Source organism: Alnus glutinosa, chromosome 14, assembly GCF_958979055.1.
Source record: "Alnus glutinosa chromosome 14, dhAlnGlut1.1, whole genome shotgun sequence".
NCBI classification, from domain to species: Eukaryota; Viridiplantae; Streptophyta; class Magnoliopsida; order Fagales; family Betulaceae; genus Alnus; species Alnus glutinosa.
Window position 1 is genome coordinate 9048852 of NC_084899.1, and position 12723 is coordinate 9061574.

General features: G+C 37.3%; 1 protein-coding gene across 1 annotated transcript; it reads right to left on the bottom strand.

The window, feature by feature from the left end:
• Positions 1 to 349: 349 nt before the first annotated feature.
• LOC133856639 (probable sucrose-phosphate synthase 1) lies at positions 350 to 8564 on the bottom strand. Its single transcript, XM_062291699.1, has 13 exons — positions 8171 to 8564; positions 7972 to 8061; positions 6897 to 7138; positions 6518 to 6581; positions 5680 to 6378; positions 5047 to 5163; positions 4763 to 4894; positions 4459 to 4635; positions 3157 to 3210; positions 3004 to 3066; positions 1948 to 2892; positions 1627 to 1754; positions 350 to 795 (listed from the first exon to the last, which is right to left on the bottom strand). Exons 1-13 carry the CDS (start codon positions 8351 to 8353, stop codon positions 525 to 527), a joined length of 3165 nt encoding a protein of 1054 aa, XP_062147683.1. The 5' UTR covers positions 8354 to 8564; the 3' UTR covers positions 350 to 524.
• Between the last annotated feature and the right edge of the window lie 4159 nt (positions 8565 to 12723).

Here is a 12723-nt window from a genome sequence, read left to right on the forward strand (position 1 = left end):
CAACAAAGGGTTTTGCTTTTGCCTGGAACAAACAAAAATTGGATATAGCTCTTGATGTTATTCGAGGAAATCTAAAGACGAGCATGCAGGGCAAGATTAAAAAGAATAAGGGTTTTGCTTTTGCCTGGAACAAACAAAAATTGGATATAGCTCTTGATGTTATTCGAGGAAATCTAAAGACGAGCATGCAGGGCAAGATTAAAAAGAATAAGGGTTTTGCTTTTGCCTGGAACAAACAAAAATTGGATATAGCTCTTGATGTTATTCGAGGATATCTAAAGACGAGCATGCAGGGCAAGATTAAAAAGAATAAGGGAATGCTTATGCGGAAGTTGTAATAACAGCAAGATACAAAGGAAGACTCAATTGCATCTACAAGTAGTGAGGGCATTGTTTATGGAAACAGGTAGGCAGACTGTCGAAACCTGCTCCAACAGGTGCATTTCACGAGAACTTTCTCACATTTGCTGTCTGAATTGCCAACAATCCACACAACAAAATTGCTAGAGATCTCTATCTATTGATTAAAGACCTAATTTTTCCAAGGAAGCCCGGATATCATCACTGCCACATTCTTCAGTTGTCTGAACAATATTGGGGCTGTCAGATGGCATGACATCCGAAAGTGGGTCGCTTCTGTTGGCATGAAGTTGATTAATGGCACTGCCGCAGGTTCCTTTTAATATTACACTTTTGTGCAGCCCACCAAGCAATCCTTCAGAATCCGTGTCCCCACATTCTCCAACAAAAACCACCATCTTTGACAAATCCACACCCCATCGAACACATAGATACCTGAAGAAGACGTGTCGAGTCATTAAATACCAAGAAAAAGATAATTCACATTTTGTGGTTAAGGATATTAAGCAAGCAAGTTTCAGACATGGATATATGGAATAAAAAAAAAAAAAAAAAAAACATCAGGACAAGTTCAGACCTCTGCCATAAATTATTAAGTGGATTTGGCTTAGGTACCGTTAAAAAAAAAAAAAAAACTACAGCACATCTCTTGTAGTTTTTTTACGGGTCCAGATTTAATTCCAAGTTTTTCATGAGAAAGAGATGGAGTGGAATTAGATCTGGACCATTGAAAAAACTACAAGAGATGCATTGTAGTTTTTTTTACAGCACCCTAAGCCAAAACAAGAAACGAAACATGCAAAGTACAAGCCCCTAAACATTGTTGATTCAAACAAGAAGGAACATCTCAAGGTTGCCAAATTAATTGTTCAATCGAACCACCCAGTTTGCTCACTTCTTTTTTTGTGTCGTAAATGGATGCAGTTCCAGAATTTCGAGAAAACGAGTCTATTATTTGACAGTGGAAACATAATGTAATTTGCCACAAGAACTGAAGACAAGCCACTCACATTGCACAGACCTTTACACCAAAATATGTTGCTTTTAATAAGTCATGTTTGTGGTGAATTACTCGTGCAACCATTTAGCAATTGATTTATTGGCATGAAAATCCAGTGTACTAAGGGCTCCTTATGCTTTCTATAAATCTAAATTTACTTATCAAAAAAAAGAATGAGAGAGAGGGTCAGAGTTACAAAATATTAAATCAATAATTCAGATAAAAATCGCTTTACTACCACTGATTATCAAAACAAAAAACTATACCTGAGGGCTTGGGAACGTGACGCCAATACAGGAATCACATTAAGCCTGGTCCCATTTTGACAATAAATAGCCTGGCAACGCAGACCTTGAATTCTCAGCACCTTCCTAAGCTCCTTAACAGGAGGTACCTAAAAGATAATTTCAAAAGAAATTAGAGATAATTTCTCAAAATGTAGACCCCACTGCATTGCACCCTATATATCTGAAAAACCCATTGGAGAAATTTTACAAACAATAAATATAAAAAAAAAATAAAAAAAAATAAAAATAGATTGATCCCCATTTCATTCAGCATTCCCAGTGAGTACAAACAAAATTTACCCTTTCTGGCTTGTGCACTTTAAAGGCATAACAGTAGTTGGTTGAAAGTTGTTCAGCTGCAGTCACCACCTGTTCCGCATTCCCAGCCATTTTATCATTGAAAGAAGCTGCCCAACGAACCAAAGTCTTCCTCAGCCCTTCTCCACCCCAACGGTATTCAACGTGTGAGTGGTAATAAAAGTCAACCACAAATGGACTATCCTCCAGATTAAGAGATGAATAGTAGAGATCACTGCCACTGTTACAAATAAAAGCGTCAAAGTCATTAGGGCTCAACCCCCCTGAGACCAGAAATGAGTGTATCTCAGATATGGTCAAGGATGTTGACAATATGAACCCTAAAGAGCCCTCACTCCTTCCCTTTTCTGCAGCTTCAAAAATCTTTCTGATGGTTTCAAGAAGACCTGTATCACTATCGCAATCCACAGCAATGACAAGGAGATGTTTCCTCCTCCTCAGTGCCGGAAATTTGCCAGCACTGTTATTGTGGTCTGCTTTCTCTGTGGATCCAGCCTTTCGCGCATCCTTTGAAATGCCCTTTGACCATGTCAGAACAGCATTCTCTAACTTACTGCTTCTATCAGCAGCATTTCCTTCAGATTCCAAAGAATTATCATTTCCACCAGGCATACTCTTTTCTCCATCCAATGAAAATTTTAAGTTCAATGATATATCCTGTATATCTCTCAAGGAATCTCCGGGTGACCCTGATTCTGAAGTTTCATCCCCATCATCACTTCTTTGCCAATGTGGATACCTTGGTTTGCAGCTACCTATTCGAGATAGGTAAGTCTTGCAATGCTCTGGCCATGAAAAGAGCTGAACATTCTTTAAACCATTCAGCCGACATCTTGCCCAAAGCTGCTTATCTGCAACAAGCTTTAGAAGAGCATCTGCAATGGACTGCTGATCATGGGGATCAATAAGAAGACCATTGTCAAGTACCTGCACAAAACCTCCTATCAGCTTCGGAACACTGAGGTTGAAGCTATTCCATTTTGTCTAGCATTATAACCTTACAAGCTTCTGACCAATACAACCAATGAGTAGGCTTACCCGATGTATATCGACAGGACCTCCATTTTTGGTGGCAACCATAGGCAAACCATAAGCTGCCGCCTGTTACAAAAGAAACAGTAGAAGTTATATTGGTTTTGAATTACAATTAACCTGAGAAAGACGAACTCTTCATAAGTGGAAAATGAGCACCTCAATTAGAGTAAGTCCAAATGGTTCAATGAAAGCTGGATTAATGAAAACACCCTGCATTAAAATTGAATCAGAATGAAAGATCTGACAAAAAAAAAAACATATAAACATACATCTCGATCAGTGCGCATACAAGATAGAGATAGAACACCCATTGACCATCTTAGCATGCATAACTTAATACCAAAAGCAATCACGAATGATGAATTAACATTAAAAACAAATGTTACTATGAGACCGCTAATTAACTAAATTGTTGAACACTGGAGCACAGTGGTGATATCAAATTCTTTATAATACTAGATATCAAAATAATACACAGTTGGGGGAGACAAAAATATATACAGAAAAAGGGGGGAAGAGTAGACTGCAGTCACCATAGGACTCCATGAGTTCGGTAAAAACAAACCAAATAAGTAAATAAATATAGTTAGCGGTAGAGGTGTACACAAAGCAAAGCTACCCGTGAGCTCGCTCGGGCTCGGCTCAATAAAGCTTGGCTCGTGCGCGACTCGGTTATTAAATTAGCCCTTCGTGGACACGAAACTATACTCGATTATTAAACGATACAAACCTGTATAAAACTCGACTCGCTTGTTTATATGATTCTAAATCTTAGAATTTAGGTGATATACTAATATAACATAATATATCTTTATTATATAATGTAAATTATGTAATAAACATATGATTCATCAGTCATATCAACAAGCCAACACCACTTATTTTGTATGACTAGTGACTAAGTACGATCTAATCATGTAAATTATGTAAAATGATATAAAGATTTATATGTGATATATAAATATAATGCTATAACTATAAATTATAGTCATATAATATCACATAATTCCTAAATTCTAACTTATAAGTATACCATTCATAGTAATGTAAACTATAAAGATTAGGAACTAGTGGTAACTGGATCACTTTACTACAAAATATCAGTATTTCTTTTTTGCGAGCCAACCGAGCTTAATTTTTAAAACTCGCTATAAGCTCGAGCTCGGCTCGAGCTAGTGATAAATGAGCTCAAGCTCGTGATAATGAGCTCGAGCTCGGCTTGAGCTTGTGATAAATGAGCTCAAATTCGGCTCGAGCTCGTGATAAATTTAAATGGGCCGAGTTTGGACATGCACTACTCGCCCTAACTCAACTCGTTTACATCCCTAGTTAGCGGATTGCACCTTGTACAGTTTAGTAGAAAGTGGGCTATCTCCAACAACATGCCATTTATCCTAATTAAAGCTTTAGGGTATATCCTCTCTCTTCTCAGTCCGATATATAACCTAAAAAGAGTACCTTTGTCTTTGCTGCTAGACGATAAATGTCAGGAACATCAGACTGTTTGTGGTGTTTGGGGTATGCCACTTGCCCATAGAGATCAAATTTGTCAATAAGCTTAAGCACTGAGAGAAGAACAGAAGAATTTGTGCCAGACATTTCATCAATTCCTTCACGATTGCCCATAATTAGTGTCTGCATAGTACAGAGAGAAAGAAAAAGGTACAGGAGAAATCACATCAGGAACAAATCCAATTTCGCTAATCAGCACAATCAAGAAGATTTCTTCACCAAACAAGTCTCTTGAGGTGATTCAACATACAAGGTTAGCAAGTTCTCTTAGTGAACGGCATTCTCCAAACGCTTTGACCAAAGTTGTGATGTTCTTTTTGGGATCTGGTCTAGCAAGGGCAAGTATCATAGGCTTGCGAGGATTGGTAAAGAAGCGCGCTATCTGTAAAATAGCAAGTTTAAGATTAGCATGAATTCGGCAATCAAAAAAACTACGAAAACATAAAACCTGGCCTTAGGCACATTATGCAAAGCAGAATATCTTCAAAACTGTCTAGGACACATCAAAGTAAACACAAAAGGAATAATTTGAACCTCGGACCAGATATGTGGGTCAGGAGAAGCAGGATGTTCCTCATTTCCTTCTGTCTCACCCTCAATATCACCATCTTGTGGAACAATATGATGGAACTCCATTCCAGGAGGAATTACCTGCAGAGATGTACCAAATGATAACATATATTTAAGTATGAGCAAGAAATTTACCAAAGAAACTTATCATAACACGACAGGAACAGGAAACCATTTATGTAAAAGGAGTTAAATATTACTTTGTATCAGGGTGGTCAACAAACAAAACGTTGCATGTCTGCCCAATTCAATTTAGGCACGAATTTCAGTCCTCCCTACGGGCATTTGTAATTGACCAGAAAATGAAACCAACCAGACCAGTCAGATTTATCCATGCTAGGTTCACATGTGGTGCACGAATTAAAGCTTTTTCTTTTCTTTTTTTCTTCAGGCAAAGTAACAAAAAGTATACATGCATTTTTTAATTTATATAAGAGGCAATTCACTCAGGATTTGTTTCTTTCAAGTCAACTGTAAAGATAGGTCAGCATCCATGATCAGAACCTTGAGAACAGGAAATTTTGATATTTCTAACTTTGTAATCAAAAAAAGCAACTACCACTTCCACAAGAATATAAGAAACATCCTATTACTTACGGCCATGCGTGGCATGAACCTGCCATAACAGCTCACATTACGCCTGATCCTTGCCCGTAGTTTACGCTCCAGTACTGGATCAAAACCATCATACAAACGCCATTGCTCCTCTATCTCTTGTCCAGTGCTAGTTATGACTATTTCAGAGGCATCAAGGGTTGTTTCCTCTGCCTCTATCCGGCGCATAATTTTGTATGTCATGTTTATTTCATCCTTGGACAGACGACCTTGCTTTAAAAGTTGTTCCAACTTGTCTCGGCCAAGTGAGTGACCAGTAAAAAGCATTGGTACATTTAGGGAACCAGATAGAAGAGCAGCAGAATCGCCAGCATCTGCATAATGCCCATGGATGGCAACAGGCCAGATTGGGCGCCCACCACCTATTTGCTCACCCAAAGCTCTGGAGATCTGTATTATATGGTTAAGTGCACCATCAACAAATTCAGGGATGTATGGCCACAGCAGTTCTTTGGGAATGTATTTATCTTTTGGACCAAATGGTATACGAATAATATAGGCACCACTGCTCTCCCCCATGTCATCCATTAAACCTTCCGAGTCTCTTGGAGTTAGCATCTCTGTGGGTTCACCATAACTCCAATCTACATCTGGTGAAGATACTTGTCTAGTTAACAAATCAACCCGATACACCCCAGGCATTGAGCCCAAGGCCCTAGCAAGCTCCACAACATACTTAACCTAAAAGGACAAAAACCAAAATCATTTAGGTATCTACATCAGCAACTATATAAGGTATACAATGTAACCCCAAAAGAACAATGATCATACGATTAGGAGCACATTGACAACAAATATTTCTACAGAAAAATATTATTACCTGACCACCAGTATCAGAATCGCGACCGAGCTCCATATTTTCACCTCGTATAAGACCATGAAGGCTGCACAGATACTAGTTGTTAAAAATGATTAAAGACCATTACGCATGCAATAGAGTGATCAAAGTTTCTATACCTCAACATTGAGCAATACATTTACGTCAATTATCATTACAGCATGCTTAGCATCTTTTATTTCCCTTCAGTGGTAAGGCAATTGAGGTTGAAGAATGGTTATATTCTTTCATTAGGTACATAAAACAGAAGCTGTAAGCAATTTGATGGAGTACAATGCCATACAGAAATACCACCTATTCCATTAACAATACTGTGGAATGCCAAATTTGAAATATTAGAGCATTAAAGTTCATTCCGTGCCTTATAAGTACTATGTATAGCTTTTTTCCTTTCTGTTGACTAGCCCATGTCTCCATTGCATCAATGGAACTGATTCTTGGCAATCTGCCTCTGTTGCTCTCACCATGAGCTGATATGTCACTGACTACATCTCCCTTCTCTCCCTCTGATAAGTCTTCAGACATATCAGCAACTGCTTCTCTGCGGCCTCGTTCCCGTTCAAGACGACGTTTAGCCAATCTTTGGGCTTCTTCTCCCTCAAGCTACAAAAAATAATAATAAAATAAGAAATATAGCTAAGACCAGAATATGATGTTTTCTTTTAATATATACAGGGAATCCAGATTTTCCAATAAATAGTTGCACAAGCATAGTTAAGAATGAGTTTTCTTGCGGCTAAAATAATATACTTTATTTCTCTTATTTGCCCACCTATGAACCAAATCGACACTTGCCGTCTTCAACATAAGACCTTCTAAATGCTAATCAAAATATATTTAGTTGTGAAGGACAGTCAAAGTAATAACTTGCGACCAAAACAAATAGCATTACAACTAAATACTCCTTTGAAACAGTAAAATTAATACCAACAGAAACCAATGTAATCAATTACCAATACTTTTTGTTCCGCAACAGAGCCAATTCCCAAGTTCAAAACAGAAATTTCTAGATTTCATATTCTCCGATAAGATTAAAGAAACTAACAACTTCTTCAAGATGAGTATGAAGAACTGTTGGGCTGGAGGTCGGCATTTTGAAATTCCCAAAAGAACAAAATTGACTAAAAAGACTAAAATAATATAATCAAATCACAGCGAAGATTAAACTCCAATCGATAACAGTAACCAAGCAATCAATCAGAACCAACAGCAGTTCACAAACTTCTGCATCAAACACTCTTATCACCCGCTAACTCCGCAAACCACCAAAAAAATTAAAAAAAAAAAATTTATATATAAATGCACAAAACCCCATCAAGCACCGTCACCTCCATTTCACAAATATCAAACAGAAGATCACTCCAAATCTGGATAATTCAATCACAGGAAGCAAGCAACTAAAACAGATAAATGAAAAAACAAATAAATTAGATTACCTGCTTTTTCTGGCGAGCCAAGTTCCAAATCCTCCAGCACATATTCTCCAGCCTCGTATTCCTCTCCTGCGGACTCCTCGTCGCCGCGGCCTACATCATCAATTGTAGACGAAACAGAAAATTAACGGTTTTATGAAAGAGACACACATAAACATAATGACAAGCAAATACGAAAAATGATGAGATATGTGAAAGGCACCTTAACCCAGGAGCGGTGGAGATCGGTCTCATCGAAGCCGGTGATGACCTCCTCGACGAAGTAGCGGGTGGGGCTGAAGTGGCCGCGCTCTCTTAGCAGCAGAGACGACTTGGTGTCGTTTAGGCCTGGATCCGCGTCCAGTATCGCTTCAAGGTAGCTGTTAATCCAATCGTTTCCAGCCATTCTCGACCTCTCTTCGATTTCCTCTGCTCTGCTTTCTCGGCCAACTTAATAGGAAAACAGAGAGAGATATTTACAGACACAGAGACAGGCAAACAAATCCTTAGCCGTGAGATTTTCTTTTATGATTTTTAGTGTCTTGCCGATACCCAATACGTTGAGGACAGTGTCTAATCCCCCAACGAGACACATATTCATGTGAAGAGACTGTGTTTAAGCGCTAAACAAAAATAAATAAATAAAAAGGTTTATTTTGGTTTTAAACCACGAATATTCCGGAATCCTCGTCGGCTGTATATTACTTTTCCACGGAAGTTTTTTGACTCAAGTGCCGGAGGAGCAATTATTTTTATTTTAAAAAAAAAAAAAAAATGATGTATACGGTCAAAGTATTCATTTTTCATCCATTAAAAAAATGTTGTGGGGGTAATTTTCATAACATTTGATAAATGAAAATGAATTATTTAGTTGAAGAAGAATTATTTAGTTGAAGAAGCATGCCGCTAAGCGTTTAGAAAAAATCGTTAACCACATAAGGCGAGGCACTTGACAGTTTTAGGGATAGGTAGAGGCAGTTAATAACCGTTAACCGCATACCATTATATATATATATATATATATATATATATATATATGATATAGGGTTTTCGTTTTGTGTTTAATGAAATTTATCTTTGTTCATAAAAATAAAAATATATAATATTATTGAGCTTTGTAATATTTTGAAGCCTTTTACTTATTTAAAAAAGACCTAAAATCATCTAAAATATGCCCTAAAAAGAGGTTCAAAGAAGGCCAAAAACTTCAAAAGTAGGCAAATTTTTAAAAAAGGGTTATGGGGTGCGATTGTAAGTTTCAATAACCGCTAACCGTCCATTATTTTAAAACCGCTAACGGCCTAAAGCGGAGCAGTTGCGGTTATGAAAAATCAATAACCAATTGTACACCCCTACATGCCACATCGGCTTTTGGTGGGTACTCTAACGGTATATCAGTGCTAGTGAAGATAGATTGCCTTGAACCATGGATATTCTCTTTAAAATGAAATACTTTACACTTTAAAGAAGATAAATGCTTTATATATATATGACCAAAAGGCGAGAGAGAAGAAGAAAGAAAATTTGTACTATTGACCTCTACTTCATGAAGTGTGTTTCCAACTGATTAAGCTACCCGTTGAGGTTAAAAGAAATGATATTTTTTACACCACAATCACACTATAAAACATATAATGCAGATATGGTATGAGCTAATAGCCTTTGGATCACCTATTGAGGCTATTGTTAATAATAATAATCATAATCATAATCCAAGAGTTATTAGCCCATACCACATCAACATAGTATAATTGTGATGCCTTTTTGGTATGAAGTTTAATATTACTCTTTAAAGATATACAATATTTCGATGAAGTATTACTACGTGCTAGAGGGTTTTAGGCAAAATAATATGATGAAAAATGCTATATGTACTTTCAAGTGCTCTAACATAGTAGTAAAAATTACAATTGAATTTCAGACAGATTTTCATTTGTTATTTCATTCAATAGTGATTTTCATTGATACAACAGGAAGTAAACACTTAGAAGTACATGTATTTTTTTATTTATGAATGAGTAACTTTTCATGATCAACAACATATCTAATTACAAATAAACCTTAATAGAGTTAAAGCAAAAGACAGCTAAAGAACAACCCAACCAAAGAATCCAATAAGGAGAGTATTATGTATAAAGGAAAATAATAGGGGTAATTCCCTTTTCCCCCCATAAACTACCGGTCTATGTCATTTTACCCCCACGAACTACCACTTTGACCAAAAGAGAGCATCAAACTACCATTTTTACACACTTTGGCCCCTTCCGTCAGGAATTCTGTTAACTTGGATAGAATATGTCATTTTTTACCGTTAATTTTGATTTAAAGACAAAAATACCCTCTACAGTAATTAATAAAAAAATATTAAAATAAATATATTAAATAAATAAAATTTAAAATTTAAAAAAAAAAAAAAAAAAAAAAAAAAAAAAAAACATGAAGGAAAAGGGGTGGCGGTAGGTGGCCGGGTGGCCGCACGGCCTCCCCAGAACTTGGGGTGGCCACGCGGCCACCCTAGGTCATTTCTAGGGTGGCCGCGCCTGGGGTGGCCACGAGCCACCCAGAGGTGGCCAGAGCCACCTTTAGAGGTGGCTCGCGGGCCACCCACAGCCTCTGGGGTGGCTCGCAAGCCACCGGGCCACCTGCCGCCACCCCTTTTCCTTCAGATTTTTGTTTTTTTTTTTTTTTTTTAAGATGAGGGTATTTAGGTCATTTTTTAAATTGAGTTAGGGCATTTAAGTCTTTGCATGAATTAGACTGACAGAATGGGGCAAAGTGTGTAAAAATTGTAGTTTAATACTCTCTTTTGGTCGAAGTGGTAGTTCGTGGGGGCAAAATGACACAGGCCGGTAGTTCATGGGGGGCAAAGGTAATTACCCCAAAATAATAATAATAATTAAAAAAAAAAAAAAAAAAAAAAAAAAAAAAACACCAGTATTCAAACTAAAATCTCATCTAAACCCCAAATCTTGCAAAGGATCATTTCATTTAGTGGCCTTAAACTTACATTTAGAGAGAATCCTAATTCTAACCTCCCATACAATCTATTTGAGCAATTGCTCTTTAGTTTTGGGATGATTAGCATAACGGATAGCATTACAGTTTCTATAAAAGTTGTAAACAAACGAATAAAATACTAACTGGCAAAGATAAGCTTTCAACTTAGCACCATTCCAAGTCTGCATCCCAAAATCAACAATATTATCCCAAAGTGTGTGTGTGTGTGTGTGTGGGGGGGGGGGGGGGGGGGGGGGGGGGGGGGTGTTCAAGACATTACAAAATTCCATGCCATGCTTCCAAATTCGACTACTGAACTTACAAAAACAAAAAAAAAAAAAACGATCCCTGTCTTCAATACCATACTGACAAAACACTCATTTCATCTGGCCCTTATGTCTCCAGCTTAAAAGCTTTCTGTCAGTGGGCAAAGTATCCATCATCACCAACCAAGTCACAAAAGTTTGTTTTGGGATGGAGAGAGAAAACCAAACAAAATCCCACAACTCTGCTTGATTGTGTTTAATACGGATTGGATTTTGAGTATTCGAGCAAGAAAACTTACCAAATTTTGAAATAGTCCATTGAGGTGTATCTTGACCACCAACTGAAACCAAACACAGTTTACTATAAATCTCAACGAGCATATTAGACCTAACAGACCTCCACATCCATTGTCCATCCTTGATGATTGTAGAAAGCCGAGCATCAAGCTTGCTTTGACCATCATAAATCACACGAGGCCCATATTTAGCTTAAAGAACCCCATTGGGATGCCAATCATCAAAATACAGGTGAATCTTAGAGCCATCTCCCATAGAGAACTTGATGAAATGCTGAACTTCATCTCTCAATTTCAAAAGCTTACCTCAACTCCATGTGCAGACTTGGGGATGCTCACCTGCCAAAAGCTCTCCCCTTCAATATATAAAATAACCTCCACCCAAGCTACCCAAAGAGAGCCAACTTTTACAAAAAAAAACTCCAAATATGTCGCATTATAGGCGCAAGATTTCACTCCAAATATGCTACGTTATACTCAACCCACCTTCTTTTTTAGGTAAACAAAGCATATTCCACGCAATTGGCTCTAGATATCCCTTCATCTTTACCATTACAAAGGAATCTATTAAATTTTTGTTCAATAGCTCAAATAATTTTCTTTGATAAAATGAAAATACTGCTCTAATAGACTTATACACCGTAGATAACAGAAGAAACAAATTGCATCCTCCCAGCAAAGGAAAGGTGGCAAGAAAGCCAAGAGTTAACCTTCCTACTAATCTTCACTAATAAGACATCACAGTCAGCAACACAAAGACGAGAAGAAATTAAAGGCACACCTAAGTATCGAACTAGAAGCTTACCTTCCTTCATTCCTAAATAATCAACAATTTACGACTTTACAACGGTAGGCACACAAGCGCGCGCGCGTGCACACACACAAAAAAAAAAAAAGAAAACATTCGTTTTTTTGGATTAACTTTCAAACCAAAAAGACTTTCAAATTCAAAAAGAACTTGATAAACAACTACAATTGACCTCATGCTATCCTCTGAAAAAATAAATAAATAAAATAAAATTTAAAAGATCAGCAGCAAAACATAAATGGGTCAAGCCAACTCAAGAACAGCGATGATGAGAAGCAAACTTCTCATTCCCTGATCTAGCTCTCAGTCAGCAAGTTAGATAAGATATCCATGGTTAAAACAAACAAATAAGGCGATAGAGGATCACCTTGCCGAAAACCTCTTATGCCTTCAAAATACCTAACCAGAG

What these genes read in the sequence shown, in the direction of transcription:
- LOC133856639 (XM_062291699.1), bottom strand. Translation starts at nt 8,353, where the DNA reads ATGGCTGGAAACGATTGGATTAACAGCTACCTTGAAGCGATACTGGAC. An exon ending in GTCCTGTCGATATACATCGG is followed by an intron (nt 2,893 to 3,003) that starts GTAAGCCTACTC and finishes GGTTTTGTGCAG; the next exon opens with GTACTTGACAATGGTCTTCT. An exon ending in TCACGTTCCCAAGCCCTCAG is followed by an intron (nt 796 to 1,626) that starts GTATAGTTTTTT and finishes CGTCTTCTTCAG; the next exon opens with GTATCTATGTGTTCGATGGG.